Source organism: Phyllostomus discolor, chromosome 4 (assembly GCF_004126475.2).
Source record: "Phyllostomus discolor isolate MPI-MPIP mPhyDis1 chromosome 4, mPhyDis1.pri.v3, whole genome shotgun sequence".
NCBI lineage: Eukaryota > Metazoa > Chordata > Mammalia > Chiroptera > Phyllostomidae > Phyllostomus > Phyllostomus discolor.
The window spans coordinates 36894355-36920506 of record NC_040906.2 but is presented as its reverse complement, the minus strand read 5'-3'; the positions used below and the strand labels follow the sequence as shown (position 1 = coordinate 36920506).

Below are 26152 nucleotides of genomic sequence, written 5' to 3'. Positions count from 1 at the left end.
GGATCAACAGTGAAGGGAAGGAAATCAGGACTCAAATCAATATTTGGAACAAAAGGAAGAAATAAATATCTAGTCAGAACAGAATGAAGAAACAAGAATTCAAAAAAAAAATGAGGACAGGCTTTAGGACCTCTGGAACAACATGTGCTCCAATATCTGAATCATAGGGCTTCCAGGAGAAGAGGGACAGCAAGAAATAGAAAACCTATTTGAACAAATAATGAAAGAAAACATCCCCAACCTGGCAAAGGAAATGGACTTCCAGGAAGTCCAGAGAGCCCAGAGAATCCAAAAAAAATTGAACCCAAGGAAGCACACACCAAGGCACATCATAATTATATTACCCAAGATTAAAGATAAGGAGAGAATCTTAAAAGCAGCAAGAGGAAAGGAAACAGTTACCTACAAAGGAGTGCCCATAAAACTGTGAGCTGATTTCTCAAAAGAAACCTATAGGCAAGAAGGGGCTGGAAAGTAGTATTCAAATCATGAAAGACAAGGACCTACATCCAAGATTACTCTATCCAGCAAAACTGTCATTTAGAATGGAAGGGCAGATAAAGTGCCTCCCAGATAAGGTCAAGTTAAAGGAGTTCATTATAATCAAGCCCTTATTATATGAAATGGTGAAGGGACTTATCTAAGAAATAGAAGAAGATAAAAAACTATTAAGAATAAAATGACAACAGACTCATAACTATCAACAACTGAACCTAAAAAACAAAAACAAAGCAAACAATTAGAACAGGAACAGAATCACAGAAATGAAGATCACATGGAGGGTTATCAGTGGGGAGGGTGAGGAAGAAAACTGAGGGGTAAAAGGTGAGGAAGAAAACTGAGGGGTAAAAGGTACAAGGAATAAGAAGCATAACTGGTAAGTACAAAATAGACAGGGGGAAATCAAGAATAGTATAGGAAATGGAGAAGCCAAAGAACTAGTATGTACAACCCATGGACATGAACTAGAGGGTGGAGGGATGCTGGAGGGTAGGGGGCTACAGGATGTAGGAGGGATAAAGGGGAGAAAAATATGGAACTGTGATAGCATAATCAATAGAATATACTTAAAAAATCAATTTCCAATAGAAATGTTAATTGTATCTTTCTTCCTCAGTGATTTCTAATCACACAACCAGACAATTAAAAGTGTGGCTTCTTTATTCTTGGCCGGCTGATTTTCTTGGGCACTAACAGAAGCAAGCCTTTGGGATGTCCTTTTATGGAGTCCCAGTAATCATTCACTATTTATCTTCTAGAGAGAAAAACAGAAGGATTTGTGGGATGTCACCTCCACCTAGTGGTGGTGATTCTGACTAATCCCCGACAGAGGGAGTAAATACTGTACAAGGGTCATATATGTACAATAACTTACAATAATTCTTGCTTTGCTACATGCTGAAGGGCTCATGACTAGAATTTTGTCCTAACAGCAAGGTCCTAAAGGAAACAATCTCATAAAAATGGTAATGAAGATAAGGTTTTAACGTATATATTTATAAATGAACTTTTTTAGAAAAGGTTTTGGGTAGCTTAAATTTTAATTTAACCAAAGATTCCAAAATCTAGATGAGCACCAGAATTACCTGCAGGCGTATTGAACATATATTTTTTTCAGGATAGGGTCCTGAGAAATCTTTTAACTTTTTTTTTAAATATATTTTATTGATTATGCTATTACAAAATCTTTTTACTTTTAATGATCATCTGGAGGATGATATGCTGGATTAGGGAACTGGTGACATTATTTCCTTCTCCTTTTCTGAAGGCCTAGGCTGGCTTCCTTAGAGGAAAAGCCCTGGCCTCCGAGCAGAGGATTAAGGCACAGTCCTGGCTTTGGGGTTTACCCACTGTGTGAGCTGGGGTAATTTCTTAACAGTTCTAAGCCTCAGTTTGCTCATATTAAAAACAAAAAAACAAAAAACAAACAAAAAAAACAGTAACATCTACTTTATGAGGTCACAGTAAAATTAAATGAAATATTTCGTACAAAGTGCTGTTAGCACAGTGAGTGGTCCATAGTAAGTGTTCAATTAAGTAAAATAATAAAAAAAAAAATAGGAGCTGGCACTTCTAGCCAAGATGGAGGCATAAGTAGATACACTTTGCCTCCTCACACAACCAAAAGAAGGACACCAACAAATTTAAAAACAAAAAAACAACCAGATCTGCCAAAAAATTTATCTGTATGGAAGTCCGACAACCAAGTAGTTAAAGAAACATTCATCTAGACTGGTAGGAGGTGTGGAGATGGGCAGCCAGGGCAGAGAGGACACATAGCAAAGTGGCGGCTGGAGGACTGGGTGGGCATGATGGCAGCTGGCAGTGCCACATATGCATGCAGATAAACAGGGAGGAACAACCAGGGAGTGAAACAGACTGCCCAACCCAGGGTTCCATCCCAGGGAAAGAAAGCCTCAAAACTTCTGGCTGTAAAAACCTGTGGGGGTTGTGGCAGCAGGAGAAACTCCCAGCCTCATAGGAGAGTTCATTGGAGAAATCCACAGGATCCTAGAACATATACAAACCCACCTACCTGGGAATCAGCACCAGAAGAGTCAGATTTGCTTGTGGGTAGCAGGGGAAGTGACTGAAAGCCGGCTGAGAGCCAAACAAGAGGCATTGCTCTAGGACCCCTCCCCGACATACAGTGCCACAATGCAGTGACGTGACATGACCCACCATAGTGAATACCTAAGGCTCTGCCCCTTATAAATAACATGTGCATGAGACAAAGAAATATGGCCCAAATGAAAGAACAAAGCAAAGCTCCCAAAACAGAACGAAGCCATGAAAAGATAGCCAACCTATCAGATGCAGAGTTCAAAACACTGGTAATCAGGATGCTCACAGAAATGGTTGAGTATGGCTGCAAAATAAAGGAAAAAGTGAAGCCTATGCAAAGTGAAATGAAGAGAAATGTACAAGGAACCAACAGGGAAAGGAAAGAAACAGAGACTCAACGGTTTGGAGCAGAAAGAAGAAATAAACATTCAACCGGGACAGAATGAAGAAACAAGAATTCAAAAAAACAAGGAGCGGCTTGGGAACCTCCAGGACAACTTTAAACATTCCAACATCAGAATCATAGGGATACCAGAAGGAGAAGAGCAAGAAATTGAAAACTTACCTCAATAAATAATAAAGAACTTCCCCAATCTGGCAAAGAAAATAGACTTCTAGTAAGTCTAGGAAGCCCAAAAAGTCCCAAAGAAGTTGGACCCAAGGAAGCACACACCAAGGCACATCATAATTACATTACCCAAGATTAAAGATAAGGAGAGAATCTTAAGAGTAACAAGAGAATAGGAGAGTTACCTACAAAGGAGTTCCCATAAGACTGCAAGCTGATTTATCAAAAGAAACCTTGCCAGTAAGAAGGGGCTGGAAAGGAGTGTTCAAATCATGAAAGGCAAGGATCTTCCAAGATTACTCTATCCAGCAAAGCTATCATTTAAAATGGAAGGGCAGATAAAGTGTTTCCCAGATAAGGTCAAGTTCAAGGAGCTCATCATCACTAAGCCCTTATTATATGAAATGTTAAAAGGGACTTATATAAGAAAAAGATGATAAAAAATATGAACATTAAAATGACAACTCACAACTATTAAAAACTGAACGTAATAAAAAAACAACCAAAAACAAACTAAACAACTAGAACAGAAACAGAATCACAGAAATGAAGATTATATGGAGGGCTATGGGTGGGGAGAGGGAGGGAGGGAAATGGGGAAAAAGGTACAGGGAATAAGAAGAGTAATTGGTATGTATAAAATAGACAGGGGGAGGCTAAGAACAGTATAGGAAATGGAGATGCCAAAGAACTTATATGTACAATCCATGGATATGAACTAAGGTGGCAGAATGCCGGTAGAGGGTGGGGTGCAGGATGGGGGGGAATAAAGGGGGGAAAAATGGGACAACTTTAATAGCATAAACAATAAAATATACTTAAAAATAAACAAAAAAAGCCATAATATAATAATAATATATATAATTAAAATATATTCAGACAGCTCTTTGCAAACTGGAAAGTGCTCTAGAAATCAAGGTATTATTTCTCTGGTCTATTATTTAACCAATAAATAAATTCCTGTTTATCTCCTAAGTCTTCACATAATTATTCACTAGCAAAATGAAAATTTGAGGAAGTTATACTACATTTTGCTTATTACATTCATGATAACAGAATGCACAATAAGTGCTTAAAAGAACCATCATACAAAAAATTCTATCCTAGGTTCCTCAAAGTACAAGTCTGGTAAATGGCCAGAGGCCTGGAGGATGTGAAGTGGTCAGCATCCTCCTCGCACAGGGACCTCTGGTAATCCCATTCACTATTGGGTCCTGACACAGGGCAGAGAGACCAGCCAGCAACAGCCCCTCCAACCTGGCCCTGCTGCCTCTCAGCCTCACCAACATCCTCTGCATGAGGCCTCTGTCCTGACACTGGTGCACTCTTGAACCTGGGACATCACCACACATGTGGTCACTAGATCATTAACTACCAGTTACCACAGAGTCTCCTTTGTTTCAGCCAAGTTTACCTCAGAAACATTTTTTTAAAGATTTTATTTATTTATTTTTAGAGAGGGAAGGGAGGGAGAAAGAGAGAGAGAGAGACACACACACACACACACACATCAATGTGTGCTTGCTGGGGTTCATGGCCTGCAACCCAGGCATGTACCCTGACTGGGAATCGAACCTGCGACACTTTGGTTCGCAGCCCGCGCTCAATCCACTGAGCTACGCCAGCCAGGGTACCTCAGAAACATTTATTAACTCCTTCGTCCACCCTGGTCTCAGTGCCTTACTCCGGGTCTTCATCCTCTTTGCCTGGAGTATTGTGGTGTCTGATGACTGATCTGCCCCAGATTCTCCCCTTACATCCACCCTCTGCCAGATGACAGAAAGACCACATCCCACTGCCTGATGAGTGATAATAGACTCAACTTTGATTTTTGCTTATGGAATAATTTTATTTTCAGATTAGTTGCCAACATTTAAAAATCATTAGAACTCACATTCTAATACACATTCCTAGCTTTTCTAGAAAACCAGAAGATCTGGTAAAGTAGGGCCCACATTCCCACATGGCAACAATCAGCTCAAGCTGAGCAGTAACTTCCCCATTTTCAATGAAATTGCATTGTAAAATTTCCCATAGTCCTAATGGTCACCCCACTGCCTTACCCCTGCTTGTATTACTCACTCAGTACCTGCTGGGGCCCCAAGCATTTGGGTACATAAGTCCTGCCTAGGAATCAGTCAGGGCTCACTGACTAAAATACATACTGGTTACCTCCCTTCCACTGTATACAGGGTCAGACTAGATTTACTAGCATGGCCTATGATGCCTCCATGACCCATCCAAAGCCCATCTCACTCACCTGCCTCATGATGGTGCCAGACTGGGCTTTCTCTCTGTCGGGAAAGCCCTTCCTACATTTAATGAATCTGGCTATCTTGACTCATTAAGATTCGACCCAGTAATCTCACCTCCTGAAACTTTTCCGAACTTTATATGCCACATCCCTTTATAGCCCTGGGCAGGCCTCTTTTAACACTTCAAATGTATGACAATGTATGCCTCTGTCTCAGCAAGTACACCTCAAAGGAAGGGACAGTTTCCTTCATCTGTGCACCTGACATGAAAACAGGTGTTCAGTCAGACTCAGTGAATGAGGACAGGTATGAATAACAAAGCTACCACGATAGAAGTTACTTCACCTTTCTATACTTTCAAAAGGTTTAAGCCTTAACTTAAAACCTAAGAGAAAAGAAATTCCTAAATATAAATAATACCTTTCTACCATTTATGATTCGTTTCTGTTCCTTAACTCTTATCTCATAAACACAACAAATACCTCTAAAGCGGTACGCAAGGAAATATAGAATGAAAGTAGAAATTTTCGGTAACCCAGAGCCCAAGGAATTTTGCCACTGACTTTAGTGAATTCTGGGTGAGCTACAATTACCAGGTGATGGGTGGTGTACCTCTGAAGACTTCAATGGAGATTAGACCACATGCTTCCATTCTCTATCCTCCACTCTCTCACAGGGAAATCTCCAGATGAAATGCAGTTAATTATGAGATTAAATATGATATGTCCAAAACTTCCCCCAAACAGTAAGTAAAACCAGAGCTCAGAACGTCAAATTTATCAGGAAGAAAGATACCTACCACATCATATAACTGAATGCTTTCACTGGGCCGTGCAGATTCCTGGTAAACAGCAGGAGGATCATAACTGCATATGCGAACTGAGGAATGGTGGCACCACAATAGATGAGAAACAGGGAGAGGAGCTGCAGTGTCCACGTCAGGAGACGTATGCTCCTCTCATCAACAAGGGGCCCGTGTTTATAACAAAGAGTAAAGCTGAAAAACCCAGCTATCAAGACATAACCTGTAAAAGCAAAAGCATGTAAACTAATATAAATCTGAATTTGAAAATTTATGTGAAAAACCTGTCAGAGTCTTGACTGAGACCTAAGAACATACCAGAAAAAAAATCTTTATTTTTGTTTTCTTTTTCCAAAGGAGTAAAACTGAAAAAGGTATTAAGGCTAGTTGTTCCTTCCATGTGAGATGCTAGTCTGACTTGCAATAATTAAGGATGTATAATCATAAATTATTATAATATATGTCTATTTTTCAGTCCAGAGTCCTAAAGGGCAAATGTTATTATGATTGCTTTGGTCAGGGATAAGCCTCAGTGTATGTCACAATGTGCTACAAACCCTATTTTTCATTTTTAACTTTTAGTCAAAGACACAAAAATATAATTTTACAATGGAGGTATGAGGCTGTCACCCTCACAATCCAGTGCTCAGTTTCAGCACTAATAATGGTGGGATGACAAGATACTCTGTGTCCCCTGTGGTGATCCAGCAAAGGGCACATGGTCTCTTAGATATTCCACCGAGTGTTTCATTTGTGTCTAAGCGGGCCTCAAGATCTCATTTCCAGTTAACAGGAAATACAGGGGAGAGAGAAACAAAGTTAAATTATATCACAAAGGAGTAATCAGAGAAATCCTTGTGAGATATTCTATAGGACAACTAGCTTGGTCTCTTCAGCATATTGCTGTGATAAAAAAAGAATTGTTATAGCATAAAAGATAACAGTACATAACAGATACAAAATACGATTATAGACTATATCCCAGCTTATAAAAACCAACCATCAAAGACATTTAAGAAATTTAAACATGGTTTGGGTAATAGATAATTTTATGTTAATTACTAAATATTTTTTAGATTTAACACTTGCTTGACTATAGAGGAAAATGCTCTCATTTTTTAAAAGATGCTTAGTAAAGTATTTAGGGCAGCGATTTTCATCTCATGGCATACATAAGCTAATTACTAAAATTTTGTGGCACACGAAAAAAATTTTTTTGCGGATCTGACAAACATAAAATAAGTATAATTTTGATTCATTCACACCCTATGGCTATTGTGTTGGCTATTGTTATTTTTTTTATTTGACAGTCTAAGGGAAAAGAGGTTGGTGTCCCTGACTAACTAGTCAGGTATGGCATGTTTTAAAAATTCTTGTGGCACACTGGTTGAAAATCATTGATTTGGGGGAATACATCATGATATCAGTAATTTACTTTAAAAATACTTTAGCATAAAAAGAAAAATGGACTGAAAACATAAAATCTTAACATGAAACAAAAAATTTACTGCTTTTGTTTTGGATAAGTAAACTTAGGTGAGAAATTTGGGGTTAGAAGAAAACTAATTCTCTCATTCTCCATTATTTTCCAATTAAAAATCACTAGAAAAAGTTAATTTTTTGGTAACATGAAACAAAGAAAACAAGTAGTTTCTTGTCTTCTTTTTTTTAAATCCTTACCCAATGACATCTTTTTCATTGCTTTTAGAGGGAGGAAGGGGATGAGAGAGAAGAAAGAGAGAGAAAGACATTGATGTAAGAGAAAAACACTAACTGATTGCCTCCCGCATGCATCCTGACCCGGAATCAAACCCAAAACCTTTTAGTGTACAGGACAATGCTCTGACCAACTGAGCCACACCAGCCTGGGCCAAGTGGTTTCGTAATAGCCTCCCTGTTTCTGAAAAGTCAAGTTTTCATTAGTCATTTATATTTAGGATTTCTCATCTTTCATACTGAATACATCAAGAAAAAGATATAAAAAACTACATTTTAGAGAAATTTTTTCATTACAAGTTAGATGTGGTTGGAGTTTAACTATGATTCAAAAGCATACGCAGTCAAAAGGGGCAAACAATATTTTGCTCTTTTGATCAGCAGTATAGAAAACTAAGTAGGATGTCATAAGGAGAGAGTCTAAAATAAGATCTAAAATCGTCAACTATGGGCATAAAATTACTTTTAACAGCACTTCTTAGTTCAAAATGAAAATTTAGATGCTGGAAATATATGCCAAAAGGTGGCCTCTAGTTGTACATTTCAGCTTTCCAACAATTGAATGTATTTTTAAAAAATTTTACCTACCTAATATATATATTCTGTTTTCATACCACAGCCACTTCAGATTTTCCATCAATAGGTACACCACATACACTGAAGCAAACCAACAACCAACCATTAAAGCCCCAAAGGTGCTATACTGTGTGTGGAAGAAAATAAATGGCATAGTTTTTGGTTCATTCTCTCTCACAAAAATAGAAGTAAACAAATAAACCCTTTGTATCAGATATTTTTTATATCAAACTGCATTGAAGTCAATTCAACACTCTCTAGGGTCTGATGAAAGGTATGGTCCATGCACCAGCAGCTCTGACATCACCTGGGAGCTTGCTGGAATGCAGACTCTCAGGCCCCACCACAGCATCCTGAATCAAAATCTGCATTTCAGCAGGATCCTCAGGTGACTTGCATGTACATTAAAGTTGGAGAAGCACTGTTCTAAAGAATAAATTTATCTCAAAATAATGCTGGAATTGCAAGCTTTAATCAGAAAAATTACAACATTATCATCATGAACAACTATTTATTTATCCTCAACTAAGCATAAAGCATTCTGTTTGGAAAACTAATAATAATAAAGAAATCCCCAGATGTAGTAATACTGTATTCAAAGCATCATGAGGGTTCTCAGCTATGCTAAGACGGGAGAAATTTTCACTTAGCATAGAATGAGGCCCTGTCACTCATAAGAAAAACACATTATCTAGAAAATAAAAGGGTCTCAAAAAAAGGTGCCAAGACTTAATACGTAAGCCCACATACAGTAACAAGTAAATATGGAATCTCTAGAAAAAGATACATTTTAAATCCAGTTTATACAATGTAGAAATATAGTTTGAATTAGGAATTGTCATAATCAATGTGAATTAATTTAATCAATTTTTCATGTCTGTGGATATCCTAATTTCCATTTTTATTCATCTGCACATAGTATACATACCTTAGGAATAAACCTTTTCACCAGCAGCAGGAAAAAGACAAATATCATCAGAATACCTAGTACAGTCCCCGAAGAGTAATAAAAAGTAGGGCTTCTGTCAAGACAAGCAGATGAAAGCTATTTAAATGACAAGCCCCACTTTCATTATGAAAAACATCTTTAACTTGACAGTAGCCATACTCTTATAAAATGATATATCTACTTGAAATTTATGGTAAAAAGGTTGCCACTAACTCAAAACAGAATGTCTGGGCTATCTTCTGTTCAGAATCTGGTTCAACAGTGATTTTTGAGCACCTGTCATGTAGCAGGCACTTGTTTGAGAGCTTTACATGCACGCACAACAGCCCTGAATTTTACAGGGAAGTGAACTAAGGCACCAAGAAGTTAAAGACCTTCCCCATGTCAGTATCTGCTAACTAGATGATTCAGGATTCCAGCTCAGCTCCTCTGAGTTCAAGCTTTACAGCAACATTACATTTATGAGAACCATAGATATTAAACACGTGATTATGTTATAAGGAAAAACTCAAAAGTAAACAATGTTAAGAATAGCAAGCTAAGAAGTAAAATGTTATTGGAAAGAGCTTTCTCTTTCACGAGTAAAGTTGTTAGAAACAAAATATTAGCATAATACGTTTATCAGATATTTGTTAAATTCAGTCTTTTGCATCAAAGCCTCAAATCTGGAAGGCAGCCTGAATATAATAGAGAGAGCAAGGCATCTGGCATCAGAAAACTCGAGTATAAATCTCAGCCCTGGCAAGAAGTAGTCATGTGATGACAGATAATTGTTTTCTCATCTACAAAATGAGAACTGTAATACAGAGCTCACGTAGTTGTTAAGAGGACCATATAAATTAAAATAATATATATTACTATGTAATACAAAATAATGCATGAGGAAGCATCCTGTAACGTTTACATATCATTACTATACAAATAACTATTACTGGTTTTAAAGGCTTTTCAAGCATGAGTTTCAGACCCATTGTTTACAAAACCTAAAGAAAGAACTACCTACAAACTAGTGTGGCAACATTTAGCATAGCATCAAATATGTCCTGTACTTTTTTTGATTTACAAAGTTACGAAAGTAAAAATGAATACTCACTGACTCAAGGTCTTTGCATAAAAGAAGAGGAAAATGCCTGCCACAAACACAAGGAGGAGTCTGAAATCCACAACTGGAGTAAAAAAGACACATACACAAAACAAAGATTTTTGTGTCAACATAATGTTAGTGACTAAAGAGAAAAGTCAATATACTGAAATGTCACTCCAGAAAAACTGACCCAAGAAAGTCCAGTATAACAAAAACAGACTTACTGTTTCGATTCACACGTATTGTATAATTTCTGACAGGCTTCACAGCGAAGCACACAGCCTCCTCATACGAATCAATGGTTATGGTTATTTCATGAGAGTCATTTGGTACCCAAAATTTATGAGTCACACATTTGACAACAGATAGAATCGTTTCTGGATACTGGCAATTTTGTCTTTCTGTGATATATACGATACTGAGCAGGTCTGAACTGGTAATTTTCACCTATAAAACAAGAATACACAACTTCATAAACACAAGACGTTTCTTAAAATGATAAACAGAGGGGTAGAGAGCCCAAGACTGGTGAGTAAAGAACAGGAAGATGTATGAAGCACTGTTTTGATGCCACAGATAAACCTACATGCACTGCAGCACAGACATTTTTGAAAGTGGATGTTTGTTCCCCTGAGTTGTGACTGATCAAACTCCCTCTTCTAGCAGGTTATTGTGGCCAAGGGACATGTAAACAAAGAGAGAGAAAGTAAGAGGTGGCAAACTATTTGGTTATAAACATATGAGAACAGGGTTTATCGATCCACCATTTTCCACTGTGACTGAGAACAAGTGCTTCCTTCTTCTGATCAGCCAAACACATGTAATTCTGGCTTCTCTCACCAGCCTCCTGAAGAAGGGACCAGAACCCAACCTCTGGTCCCATTCAAGACTCACAGCAAAGCACTAGCTACAATGCCAACCATGGTGACAACCCAGTTACTACTAAATGGCAACTCTGCTGCTGCCTTTATCTGTCCCTCCATTTCTCTTCTTTGTCCAAGACTGGAGCAAGCCTGAAAAGGAGAGTGAGAGCACCAGCTTTGAATCTCAGGCATCAGGTGGTATCACCCACTGTCTACCCACCCCTCATTTCTCTTGGACTTGAGTCTCTGGCTTACTGTTGTTCTCTCAACATACACGGTACACACACCAAACTCCTTCCAATACACTGGCCTCTCAGTTCCTTGAACTCCTCTCCTCTCCTGTTCTTGTCCTCTACTCACGTCAGCTAATCACTCCCATGGCCACATGCTGGACCTTGTCAGTCCCAAATGAGGTCCCAAATACAGGTTGTATTTCATGCATCTCACTGGCTGACCACTACCTCCTATCTTTCCAGCATGTCCCCTTTAGCACCCCAACCCCAGCAAGCCTTTGACTCCCCCATAGATCAAGCATCTTTATCCTGTTCTTCACCCTCTTGATGAACTCAGCCCCTTCTTATCCAGCTAAATTCCAAGATGCATCATTAGGAACCACTGCCTTACGTGTACCCTTGACTCTTGCATCCCTCTTTTTCTGTGATGCCCACCTCCAAAATCCAGCCCTCTACATATTCCATTCTTGCCTTTGTGCCACTGACTATGCTAGAGAAACATACAGTGGTCTCACTTCACACCCACAACTGTGAACCTGAATGGGACCTGAAAGATGCAGGCATTCACACCACACATTCCTACCCAGTCACATTTCTACTCTCTTCCACAAGGATTTCACAACTTCTCCTTCATCAATTCCCCAACACCTCCTCCACCTCCTCAGTCTTGGCTGGTGATCCTCCTACTTCAAATGGAAAACACCAGAAAATAATGTTGACTAGCCCCTACACTATAACTCCACCCGTCAGCATCTGCAGGCACATGTTCTGCTTCTGGCCTGTGGGGAGGAAACTGCCAGATATTTGCAAGTTCAATTCTTAAGGCAAGCCCCCAACTTTTCCACTGGATCTGATCCACCTTTGCCTCCTTAAAAACATCCCACCATACTTCTTCCTGCTCTTCTAGACCATTTCTACCAGCATACAAATATGCCGACATTCTCTCATTTAAAAAACCTTCCATTGACGCCACTTTCCCCCACAGTCTGCAGTTCCTCTCCTCCCATTCTCTTTAACCAACTCCAGTCAGGCTTTCATTCCCATCAGGCTGTCCTTGACACGGTCACCAGTGGCCTCCATGTTCCTAATTCAAACGATTAATTCATTCTAAGTTATTGTTATCTGACCCATCAATAGTATTTGGCACTGTTGATCAGTCCCTTTTCCTTGCTACACTTCCTTCCCCCAGGGCTTCTTGGACACCTTCTTCACTAACTGCTTCTTCTCCCTCTCCTCGGCTGACCCCTTCCTTGTCACTGACCCAGGCTTGGTCATTGGTCCTTTTCTCCATCTAAACTCACTCCTTAGTCTCATGGCTTTAAGCACCATTTATTAATATGCATTGCTGCTCACTTTTGCAAAAAGAAACACAGGAAAGATATACCAGGAACTAATAAGACTACCAACAAGGGTTTGCATAGAGGAATATGAGGGACAGTGACACTTCTCTGAAAATATCTTTGTGTATTTATTAATATTAATATTGTACATAACAAAAAATAATAAAATCAACCCTAAAATGAGGATAAAAACAAATATATCTCAAATGAATAATACAACCATACTGAAGGAAGATGGGTGGAAACAAATTGACTCAAATAACTTCTGAGCCCAGTATTTATACTATACACCTTCAAAATAAAGATAAAAACACACTGTAAACAAATATTGAACTCTTATTACTAGGTTTGTTTTATACAGTGGTACAGCTTACAAGTATGAAATTATTTTCAGTGTATTCTAGGATTAGGCAAATAAATCAATATATTGAGTATAATGGGAACCAGGTTTTTCTAAGAAGGAAATTATAGATATGGAAAAGAGGAAGGTTAGAATTAACTCAATAAATGGTATTAGAGAAATCAGAACTCATGGCTTTCAATGTAGATAGAAATAGATACTTTTGCAGGTGAATGGTATGTGTGTGTGTGTGTGTATACATATGACAGGGATATCGTAGTAGCAATAAACATAACACTGAATGCTCCTTGGAAAAATATATGATTACAGAGCTGGGTCTAAGGAATTGCAAGATAAGCCTGGAACTTCTTATTTGTCAGAAGGTAAGGACGTGCTCAAATAATGGGCACATGTTTAAAGGTCACAGGGGCTAGTTTGAAGGGGCTCCTACTGGCCAAATCTAGGGCAATCTGAATACCAAAATAAATATCAAAAAACCCAAGTAATGGATTTTAGTCCAATGAATGATTGGCAATCCCTGAGATTATGTGGATATAAGTAAATTGGAGGAGGAAAAACTCATAAATGTAGAAGAAATAATGGAATTGGAAAAATCACCCTTTGACAAATATCGTGATAACTGATTCAGGCAAGCATCATTAATGGATAATAAAACCAGGTGATGAAAGTTTGATGAGGAATTGGATCTCGACATAGTCTTAAATTATGTGCTGAAAATATTCATTGCCTACATGGGCGAAATTAGTCATTTTACAGCAGTATATATCCTAGCTATTCCTGCAGCCTAGAACTCTCTTTGCCTAGATACCTTCTTGGGTAATGCACTCATTTTGTTGAAATCTTATTCACATGTCACCTTCTACCCTAACTACTCCTTTTAAATACTGCAACTTGCCTTCCATCTCCCTCAATCCACTTATCTTGCTCTACATTTTCTTTTTTTCATAGCACTTAACTAGCTTTATAATTTTCTTCTCTTTTACATTCATAGCTTATCCCACCCTATCCCCACCATCAAGAGTGTAAGTATTATAAGAAGAAGTATCTGTTTTGTTTACTGATATATCCTAAGTGCCTAAAATTCCTGGTACTTAGTAGGTGCTCAATAAATATTTGTTAAACGTTGAACGAGGTGAAGTACTGTGCTATCAAGAGTAACTACTATATCTTGGCCATACCTGGGATCAGACGTAAACTCAGAATTTCTAGAGGGGCTTGGGGTAGCAATTATTTTGTAAAGTAAGCAAGACAGTATTTTCTTGACCTCTGTCTACATAGCCAGTACACTGTACTCACTTAGACAGTATATTTATTTGGAGTGGTTTGGAGAAAGACTGGTAAAGAAAATGCAGAATTAAATGTCCCCTCCCCGACACCCCTCCTCTTGAGCCACTGTGTATGATCTGTAACTCAGCTTTCATACTGATACACAGCTCTAAGTCATACAAAAGCTACTTTCTACTGTTGAAATAGTACATTTTAATTCCCTGTTCCTAAGATACGATTTAAAAGAACAGTCTTACCTGCACAGTTGACCATATGTATTTCCACTTCCACTCCACTTGGGAATTTTGATTGTAGCAGTAACATTGTGATTCAGAAGTACTAATTAAGTCCATTTCCTTCAAAGCTCTGCACATGGGAACTGAGATATAGAAAAGAAAATACATTTCCTAAATATTTAATTTCCCAGAATCTTATTTTTTCTTTTTTATTCACAGGGATAATGGTAGCTGTTTTTATATTCTATGGCTGATAAATATTTCTACATGATAATTATAGTACTTTAGTCCTTCCAACCTAGCAGGAGACAGACCAAAAATTACAGTCCACTGTCAATATTTTTAAGACATGGAGGACACTATAAGAGCACAAAGAATAGGCATTTCTTCAACCCTGAAGTAGAGGGGAAGAATTGAGGGCAGCTTCCCAGAAAAGAGGAAATGTGAGTGAGGCACTCAATAATTAAGTTGGAGGCAATGAAACAGAAGTCAGGGATAGGGGTGGCAAGTATGTACAAAATCTGGAAATGAGGGAAATCACAGAAGTGGCTCAGCCATTAACAAGGATGGAATGTAGGAAATATATGAGGACATTTCAACACCTGCCGTTGGAGAGGTAAGCAGTGGTTACTATTACACTAAGGAATGTGAACTTCATGCTGAAAGTGTTACAGAACAAAGGGGGTCCCGGGACAATATGCTATTATCCAAAAGGAACCCCCAGGTTCGTTATGTCCGCCACCTTTAGGAAAGACATCTCTCAATGCCAGGGATTCGTGAAAAAGGAATGTTTATTTAATGCTGTACAGACTTAAAGTAGTGACCTAATGTCTTCATAAAAAAATCCCAAATGCCTTAAAACACCCACAAACATGCACAGTCCTTCCTTCCCTCTTTGCCCAGTCTGGGGTACTGTATCTCAGGAAAGGAAATAGAAGTCCATGGCTCAGGAAGACCCCAGTTCTTCTCAGTAATCCATCTCAGCTGGTAGGCCTCCCTCGCTTCCTGGCACCACCAGCTGTGTCGCCGGGATCTCTGCTAAAGCCAGGTGGTGGTTCCCCCTTCTAAAGCTCCGGGGGTCCCCACTCTGGCAAAACTGCATGGTTCTCCTTCCTCAATGGCTGCAAGGAGGGGGGGGAGTCGCCACTCTGCCAAAGACACATGGTTCTCCCCTCAATGGCTGCCGTATCTGAGTTTAAATCCCCGCACCAATCTTCCTCTGCAGCCCCATTTCCAGCACTCTCCCTATAATCAGTTACACCTGCCAGCACTCATATCCTTCCAGCTTTTCTGGGCTGCCATTGAGTCTGGGCAGGCATGGCTCCACATCATGAAGCCAATCTTCTCCAAGCTCCCACTCAGGTGCTGTAACTCAGGGGACCTGCCCCCCAGTTACATCTTGGTGGGGAAGTTACTTCCATTCTCCTGGCTCAGAGCATGGCCACAGCTATTCAACATAACTATGTAACCAGTTAAAGGTTATAGATATGTTAAATGACCACACCAGAGGTTAGCTGCAAAGTGGTTGCTATGCAGAACAGCTTTCAATGGCCCTGCTCCATTTGTCCTTTCCCCCAATCCACACCTATGTGTGTGTGGGGGAGGGGGGCGGTGAGGACATCTTAATACTTCCTGAACACCTTGAGTTCTGGGCCCCATTCCAAATCCCTATTTGAAGCCCCCCTCTTGGCTGTACCCTGTTGCAAACTCAGACCATAAAGGATTTTAGGTAAGTACCAAAGTCTCAGCGAGAAACTGTGGGCACTCAAAAGGATTTAACTGAAAAGAATTAATGAACCTGTAGGCAGGTTAAGGCATTGTTGATAAGGCACCAAGGACAGCAGAAAGCCTTCAACACCCTAGGCCGGGGTGTCAAACTCATTTTCACCGGGGGCCACAGCAGTCTCACAGTTGTCTTCAAAGGGCTAAAATAATTTTAGGACTGTGTAAATGTAACTACTCCTTACCTGTTAAGGAGTTGAAATTACATTCAACCCTTTGAAGGCAGCCTCAAGGCTGATGTGGCCCCCCGTGGAACTGCATTTGGCACCCCTGCTCTAGGCCTTAAATGGTAAAGGGAGGACCAGACCTTACTGAAGCTACTGGGGGGTGAGAGTAGGGGGAGAACTAGTCTGACGGAATATAATCATCATCAGAACTTCAGTGGAACTTCAGTGGAACGGTGGGGTAAGGGTATGGGTACCTCAGCCTGGGGGCAAAGAAGCCCAGGTGATACAATCCATAGAAGTCAGCTTCCAGGCACTGAGCAGGGGAGGGAAGGGCAGAGAATGGATCAGTGAGAACAAAGAGAGAATAACCAATTCAAATGAATAAGTCACAGGAACATAGTCATGTTTTAGAAAGAGCATTCTTGAAGCAATATGAGATCTTAGAGGGGAAGAAGACTGAAAGCAGAACCACTAAGGAGGCCACTGAAACAATTCCAGCAAGACATGAACTAAGCAGGAGGTAGAAAAAACAGATTGAAGAGCACTTGGGAAGTGGAATCAACACACGTAAGAGATTCATTAGGTGAGGGAGAACAAGATGATGTGAAGGCTGATAAATGGAGAGATGGCAAGGTCCTTCACCCAGATAAGGAATACAGGGTGAAACTTGTGCAGGGAATGGAGAGATGAGTTCAATTTTGGACATACTGAAATTTGGATGTTGGGACTAAGTGAAGATGGATAGGTCTGCAGCACAGGAGAAATATGACTGGAGACAGATGTAGCTACATACACATGTGTGTATATAAATATATGTATGTTATATATAATTACAAATATATAATAACATATAACAACACAATATAATAGAGAAAGACAGGCATTATACTAGAGCGGGTAAATATAGTAAATGCCACAAGAAAATTATAAAGTGATAGGGTTCATCTGCTCTTGTAGTTGAATTTATTGTGAAATGAAGTGAGATGTAAATAAATCCTTCTAGATCCAGGACAGGGTGTAACCATACATCTGTCAACAGGAAACAGCAACAGGATTGATTATGCACACACAGAAATGGTACTTACACCCAATTCCACCCTCTTCCGATCCCCCTAAAGAAAGTGTGGTCAGCTATTTCTCCAGAAGAACCTCAAATGAAGTTAGTACGACCCGCTGCACCAAAGTTGGGGAACAATTGAGTAACCAGTAAAAACTAGTCAACAATTACCTTCATTTAGGGAATAGTATTGAATAAGTTCAAATATGTCCCTGTTCTGGCTAGAAGCATCCTTGGCATTAAACTGGAGAAAAGTGAAGACAGACTGGGGGAAAGGACACTGTGAATGCCCACTACGTCCTGAAACATAACTGCATAAAGGTCACAAAGCTACCAAAGCAGGAAAGTCACACAAGGACCCACCATCTTCCACTGTGACACTGTCAAATCATTTAATCTTCACTGTTAACATTTTGAGGAAATGAATATGTTTTTAAATATACCAACAAACTTGCAGTATGAGAGTCTGAGGTGCAATTACAAGAATCCAGGTTAAGAGGCAGGTCTTAAAAAGGCATGAGAAGAAAGCTTTAGAGGCTGTTAAATACAAGACACAAACAATTAAAAAAGCATTCCTGCAACGTCTGTTTATATATAAGAGACAAAAGGAGAATGCAGACACAGTGCTCCCAACACACGAAGCAACCAATGCTGAGGTATATTCTTAGGTATATCTGAGATGCAAATGCTCCTGGGTGAGGGGTGCCCATGGGAGAGGGCACTTCAGGGACATCAAAGGGCTGCAGCCAGCTGTATAAAAGACAAATGTCAAAGAAGGCAGCATAGAACCTGGAAGAGCCAGAGCAACTGTGATGAGAACACACCAAGCCATATTCAAAATCCTCAACTTGTGAGTGGCAGAAGTGGCAGAGAAAGAAGGGCTCTGGATTTGCCTTCCAATATCCCATATTCTGCCTCCATACAGCTTCCTGTGGGCTCTCTGTGCAGGAACAGGACTAAATCAGGTGGCTAGAGTTGAGAACTTTATGCTGGAGATCCCCAACAAGAGAGGAAATCCTACCTGTCATTGGACAGGAAGTACATTCCAGTGGGGCAGGTGAAGAGCCTGAAGTCTAAGGTCCACAGACCCCAGCAGCCCCAGACCATTACAGCAATGTTAACTTCCAGCCAGTTCTTTCTTCAGAGTTACTTCCATTACCACACAAATACTCAGTGCCAGGGACTTTTCCTGTTGGGGCATCCAGAGTCCCTCCCTGCTGTCCCCTCTCCTAATGGGCTCCACTACTTCAAGGGCTGCATCGCTTCCCATAACAGGGAACTGCCCCCCTCTTGTTAGTGGTCTAAGGGAATATCATCTTTGGGCCTGAGCTTTGTAAACAAATACTATCTTCAAATTGAGGTTTTTTTCATTTGGTCCTAAGACTGTCTCCTAAATATCATTGATATTTGTAACTCTTAAGAGCATGATGGTGCAGTTTAAGTATAGCCCAACAGTTTGAATTTAGGAGTAAAGCTTCTCTGCTGTCCAAGCTATGGCACTTGGATTACTGTAATGGCCTTACAGCTGGTCTCCCTGCTTGCAAAACTGCCTCTATTTCTTCCACAACATGTTCTCTAATCAGCACATAGGCACATAGATATTTCAAAAAATGTCAGAGCACATGAATGACCTGTTTAAAACCCTCCATAACTTCTCATTGAGCCCATAATGAAATTCACCCTTGCTTCCAAGGACCTGAGTACCTATGACCTCTCCCACTTTCCCTCCACTTGGCTGCTCTGGCTACACCAACCTGCCTGTCCTCAGGATGCCCCAAATTTTCCTACTTGTTTTCTTGTCTATGGTACGTCAGTGTATTTTGTGCAAGGGCACTCCCAATAGGCACTCCCAATTTCTGAATCTTACCTGAGTCTTCAACCAGATTAAGGTAAGTACTAATGGAGGTAGGTTGCCTTACCAATACCTACAGAAACGTGTGGTTGCCTCTCGAGTGACCCCAACTGGGGACCCGGCCCACAACGTAGGCACGTGCCCTAACTGGGAATTGAACCAGTGACCCTTTGGTTCACAGGGCCACGCTCAATCCATTGAGCTACACCAGCCAGGTCTTCTGATACCTATAGAAACACTAATGAAAACATATTGCAAAGAGTGTCTCCCTAGGAATTGTCCAGGCTTTTGAGATGTAGTTGATCTAGAATTTACACAATACACGAGACATTACAATGCGTCAACATTTCATGGTGTCCTCTGGCTGCCCTTATTTTTATCACCTCTCCCCTAAGGTGAATGCATTTCAATCAACCCACACAAGAATTTCTAAATATCTAAGAAATTAGAAACTCACAGCCACAAGAAGCTATAAGCCTAACTCCAAGAGAGTTCATGTGAACCTTAAGGCATTGGCTAGTTGGATGAGGCATAAGACAGTAACTTGTGACAATCAAGACTGTTATCATGGCTGGCCTACTGCCTTCCTAGAGAGAACCAGATCTTTTTATCTTAGATCAGCTTCAAGAGGCACACAGGTGAGCTGCAAGAATTTTTAAAGCATGCAATACCTGACTCTTCAGTCAGGGGCACTGACCTCTTTTCCCTTAGTTTGTCAAATAAAAAAATCACAACAGCCAACACAAGAGCTGTCCAATGTGAATGAATTAAAATCATACCTATTTTCTTGTCGGATCAGCAAAAAATATATATTTTTTGGTGTGCTGCAGTATTTTAGTAATTAGTTTATGTGTGCCATGGGATGAAGAAGGTTGAAAATCACTGTCTTAGACTGTTTATAAAGGTATGTCTTTTCTAGGCCTCTCTTCCCTTCCTCAATCTTCTTCTAGAAACATTTCATTGTTCAGGTTCTACTTCCTCTATCTCCACCTGAGGGTGGGAAATAGAAATGCAGTCAGCTTCACAACTTTATCTGAATTCTATCGCAGTTCAGGCCCTGACACTGAAAGCTGTTTGCGGGTGTCGATTGTTCGTGCGGCCTCAGTCTTAGCTGGTTCATTCCACTAGGACGGGACTTGCTGGCCCACAACAATATCAACATAATCCTTTTACAATGCAATCCAGAAAACAAAAAGTTTCTAAGGATTCATAAAAATGCAACAATAATCATTCATTTGATCAGGAGAGAACAGCTGCCTAAGTAGAGCTACTGTTTCCATTTGGGGCTGAAATATGTCCCCACCCTGGAAGGTACCCCATAATCTAGGTATTTACTTCCTCAAACCTGATTCAGATCAGGAGAAAGATCTGGAAGTGCGAGCTATCCCAGCTCTGGCTCATCTTCCCAGCACTCAGGAGTATCTGAGGACCTAGCCTGAATGCCATCCTTACCATGGCTACCCCAACAAAGCTGCATCTCTAAGCCATGGAATAAGCATCGCCTTCCTTAACTCCCTACAGTCCTTGGCAGACTCTCTTATCTTTTCAATAAACCTGAATTATAGAGAACAGTATACTTCTGGATAGTCGTGCCCCAACTGCTAAGACAAAGCACAATTATTTATATTATCAGAGGATTTAAGTCAGGATTACTTTAACCAATGATATCCCTTAGTTCATTTTAAATACCACTCAATTTATAAATATTGAATTAATCTAAGACTACCTATTGTATATTAAAAAGGACAGTTGCATATCACCTGCTTTAACTAATAAATTTAGTTTTCCTAAACATATAAAGATAAATTTAAGTTAAAGAGTTTAGCCATACATAAGGTAAAGAATTTAAGTTAAAGAGTTTAGTTATACATAAGGTAAAGAATTCAGTCAAAACTTCAGAAAAGGGCAGGTGGTACTTAAACCTATTTATATTGTAGAATGTGAGTATGCCCAAAATAAAAAGCACAAATACTCAAACCTTAGCAGATCTTAAACAACCTCCAACATAAAAATATTTCAGCAATGTTTCTCCTGAAAATTTAACATTACATGGCCCTCATATGAGAAAAAAAACTTCAGGTGAAACTATAACAGAATAATGAAATCACTTATTAGACTGTCACTTTCTCTAGATGGACTATAACTGCTTCTCTTTTGGGACAAGGAGAATAGAGGAAAAAGCAAAAACCCACACTGTCAAAGGAGTTAGCATGTAGCACCAAAGTTACAAAGGTAACTTCTCTATTCCACTAACCCTAGTGTTTTTTAAAACATGAATTCAATATAAATCTTAATTTTTTATATCTCCAAGAACATGCATAGAGAATGAAACTGAAAGTAGCACATGCTAATGCATATTTAGGTATGATTTTAACTTCAAGTATTGATTTTTCTCCCATAAATGAATTTGAATACCGTGGTTTCAAATGGCCTGTTGCTATAACTCAAGCCTCGGAATTCAATGCAATGAATGGCCTGAACTTCATCACAGGACAACACATGGTTTCTAGGAACCTCCCCACCTGGTTGCAAACCACTAGTGATTCTCAGCCTGAAGTTTCTCTTCCACTCAGCCAGACCTGCCCGTCCCTCCTGTGTCAACTGCCTCTGACTTTACTTCAGCTAGGGCGACAGAAAGCTGGCCTCAGTCTAGTTGTTCTCCATTCCATGGCAAGGTGCGTATGTGCGGTAGAGATGGAAATTTTTAGAGCAGGAAGTATCACCTAATCCAAGCCTTTTGCATTAAAGATGTCCCCTATTTAAAAGGAAGCACCAGCTGTTTGATCTCAAGGCCCCTCATTAAAACTAGGACTTTTAGGGCAGCAATGGTTCTTAGACTTAGTGTAATCCAGAGGTTCCAGCAGTGTCATTGGCACACCACAGGATCAAAGACGCTTCATAGTCGATGTTGTAAAGGCTATCTGGAATGGCAAATGTTGCTCTAAGGCTCATAAATTGCTTTTTTTCTTTGTAGGTGTGGACTACAATTTTATCAACTCAGTGGGCATCCTGCATGCATCAGGCAGAAGCTCCGATAGGCATTTAGGTATGGCTTTGATGAAAAAAATAGAGAAGTGAAACGTTAACATTCAATCTGGTGACAAAAACTTGGAAAACACTAGATTCACTGAGGCAAATAAAAAGGTGAGGAAAATATTGGAAAACATTCAACAATACAATGCCTTCATTTTACTGATGAGAAAACTATAGTCTGTAAAGATTAGTGCTGGCCGGTGTAGCTCAGTGGACTGAGTACAGGCCAGCAAACCAAAGGCTCGCTGGTTCAATTCCCAGACAGGGCATAATCCTGGGTTGCGGGCTAGGTTCCTAGGGGGAGCACATGAGAGGCAACCACACACTGTTTCTCTCCCTCTCTCTCTAAAAATAAAATAAATGAAATCTTAAAAAAATATATTATGTGCCTGAACCAAGGTAATTCTACAAATGGGTGGCTGAATATAATGACTGTGCTAGAACACAAGGTTCTGGGTGTTGGTCCAGAGCTCCTCTTACTATTCTGGCTGTTACTATGCCCCAAAATCCTCCTGCTTGGCAGTACTGTGATTTACTTTTTCATCAGTATATGCTGGCCACATTTCTTACTAAGCATTCATTTTCTGATCTGTAAAATGGGTTTATCAATGCTACCCCCACCCAGGGCTACTATGCATGTCAAATAAAATAAAGCAGTTAAAGCACTTTAACACTGCCTGACACATGGGAAACACTCCACAAATGTCTATTTGAAGTAAACTCATGTTAAAACAGTTCCCCCAGGTGATTCCCCAAGATTTCCTCTAGTTGGTAGCTGTGGCACGATCTCATAATCAGTTTATCCTTAGACAAAGAACGCTGATTTACTGGGGTGGGGATAGCTGGGCAACTAAAAGACCACACTTATTGCCTCCTTTGCAACTAGCCAACGGGATGACCTGGTGTGTCTCAGTGGGTTGGGCATAAGTCTCGCAAACCTGAAAGGTCACAGCCTAGATTTCTGGTCAGGGCAAGTGCCTGGGTTTCTGTCCCGTCCCCAATACTAAATAGTGATTGATGTTTCTCGCACGTGCATGGTCCTCTCCTCCTTCTCCCTCCATTCCCCTCTCTCTGGAATCCATAAAAGAAAAAGAGAGAGAATTGGTGGGCAGTGATTCCAGGAAATCTTTTAAAGGATTTTATGGGAGTAAAGTGAAATAGAAATGTTAAACTCACAGGAAATTAGTAGCAGTTCTAGAGTCACAATTTCTGTGCCAGGATCTTGAGAGCAATGGACATAACAACACTATGAGCAGCTACCATTTCTTGTTTATCTGAGTTTTACACGTGAGCAGTTAAGTGACTCGCTTAAGGTCACAGAGCTAGTCAGGTGAAGGGGAGCTTCGGTAATATGCTGAAGCCGAAGCTAAACAGAAAATAAGGTTTTCGACCTAAATGTATGTATCGTACAAAGCCCTGTGCTGCAGGCCGGTAGACCAGAGTCAGCTGTGCCAGTGACTAGCTGTGTGACTAGGAACAAATCAAAACATCTCTGACCTTAGGTTGCTACTTCTGTAAAAGGAGAGAATTGGGACAGACTTTGAACCTTCGGTTGCTTCTTGTCCTAAAAACATAAACTGTCCAAGGCCCAGCAGAGATCAGGGAAGCCCAGGCAGGCTGAAAGGAAGGTTGGGTCCATCTCGCGGACAGGCCGTGTCCCCGTGGTGAGCCTTACGCAGGGCACGGACACGCCCACCGGCACCCGAGGCCTCGCCGCGCCGGGCAGGGGGAGCGCCCCCGCGCGGACCTCGCTGACTGGAGTCAGGGAGCCGGGGAGGGCGAGTTCGCGCCTGCCGCCAGTGCCCCGGGTTACCTGACAGCGCCGCCTCCACCGCCTCCTCCCTGTACACCGCGCCGGCGGGCAGTGTGGCCAAAGGCGGCAGCCAGACCAGCAGCCACCACCGCCCCGGGGGCCACCGCATCCCGCCCGGAGATCAGCTCAGCGCGGCAAGACCCTTTGGGGGCCTCTTCGGCCCAGAGCAGCAGAAATGGCGCGGGGTCTAGAGGGGGAGAGGGAAGGGCGTGGCGAGGAGAGGTGAAGCTATCCTCGGGCGGGAAAGGCAGAGGCCCCACCTCCCGAGGCAGGGGAGGGGCCGTCCGCCGCTGCGCCTCCGCCCGCGCCTGCGGGCACGTCGGGCCAGAGCTGGTGCGGCTCAGGGGGTCCACTCCGCTCCTTCCGCCCGCCCCCCGTGTTTCCGGATCTCGTTCCCTCCTGGGAGTGCTGGGGCTGCGTCCCTGCGACCGCGGCTCCAGGGTGGAGGCTGTGGGAAGGGGGGCCACGCCTATGTGGATTTTGCTTAAAATTTGCCTAACCTGTGACTCAGGGGATTTAGGGCTCAGTTCTCAGAGCACTTGTCAGTGATATCCCGTAAAGGGGGAGGCCCTTCAGCAACTTCCTTTTTCATAAGTAAAAGTTTATTTTTTCTTGGTTTTCATTTTCCGTTTTGTAACACACAACAACAAATTGGCAATTTGGTTGCTTAATTTAGTAACATTGACTTGTATGTCTAAGCTCAAAAACACCCATATTTCAGTATAGTCTGGAAAGGGTTCATTCACCAATAAAACATACTGATTAAAAGTACCTTGAATTAAAAAAAAAGATAATACAAAACAGATTAGTGGATACCAAAGGGAAGGAGCGGAAGTGGGCGAACTGAGTGGGTAAAGGTGATCAAAAGGTGTGAACATCCAGTTGCAAATAACTTCTTCCCATTTAATGTACAGTATGGTCACTGAAGCTATTAACATTGTAGTATTTGCAAGTTGCGAAGAGTAGATCTTAAAGATTCTCATCACAAGAAAAAATGTTCTAACTGTGAGGTGATGGATGCTAACTAAACTTATTTTGATGACCATTTTGAAATATATACAATATGAAACTATTATACACCTAAAATGAATACAATATGACAATTATATCCCAATAAAGCTGAAAAAAGTTAGTATAGCACTATCAATACTAATATAGGTACTTATATTTTTAATCCTCACCCAAGGATATGTTTATTCATTTAAGAGAGAGAAGAAGGGAGAAAGAGAAACCGATTAGTTGCCTCCCATACACACCCTGACCAGGAATGGAACCTGCGACCTGAGTATATGCCCTGACTGGGGACTGAACCTGCAAACTCTTTTTCGTGTACTGGATGTTGCCCCAACCACCTGAGCCACCCAGCCAGGTCTCAATATTAATATTGAATATTAGTATAGAACTTGCAACCTTAACTAATATTATACTGTGCTTTTTTTTTAAGAACATACCTTCCTTAGGCTCTGAAACCCATTAATGTGATTCAGTGTTTCATATTAAACATTTACTGGAATACATGGTCATTTCCTCTTTTCTAATTATGATTTTCTGCTGAGGTACCTCAGAGAACCCAATTGTGACAGTAATCCCCCTCTAGAAATAGCTCAGCTTCATTTTCCCTAAAAGTCTGTGGA

General features: G+C 40.7%; 1 protein-coding gene and 1 long non-coding RNA gene across 5 annotated transcripts in view; one reads left to right on the top strand and one right to left on the bottom strand.

The window, feature by feature from the left end:
• NEMP2 (nuclear envelope integral membrane protein 2) overlaps positions 1–24859 on the bottom strand; it is a 28923-nt gene extending 4064 nt beyond the window's left edge. Inside the window, exons 1-7 of one of the 4 annotated variants that reach the window (XM_036023169.1) lie at positions 24519–24859; positions 14836–14957; positions 10740–10962; positions 10525–10597; positions 9411–9504; positions 8495–8609; positions 6188–6413 (exon numbers count right to left, since the gene is read on the bottom strand). In XM_036023169.1, coding sequence (XP_035879062.1) covers positions 6188–6413; positions 8495–8609; positions 9411–9504; positions 10525–10597; positions 10740–10962; positions 14836–14957; positions 24519–24627 — 962 coding nt within the window. In that variant the 5' untranslated portion in view covers positions 24628–24859. Of the gene's footprint in view, positions 1–6187; positions 6414–8494; positions 8610–9410; positions 9505–10524; positions 10598–10739; positions 10963–14835; positions 14958–24202; positions 24402–24518 lie in introns of those variants that run through there. The other 3 variants (XM_036023167.1, XM_028510114.2, XM_036023168.1) reach the window with 3 other exon arrangements.
• On the top strand, positions 21451–21623 carry LOC118500045. Its single transcript, XR_004902571.1, has 2 exons — positions 21451–21508; positions 21547–21623. It is a non-coding gene; the product is annotated as an uncharacterized LOC118500045 (long non-coding RNA).
• Positions 24860–26152: the final 1293 nt, after the last annotated feature.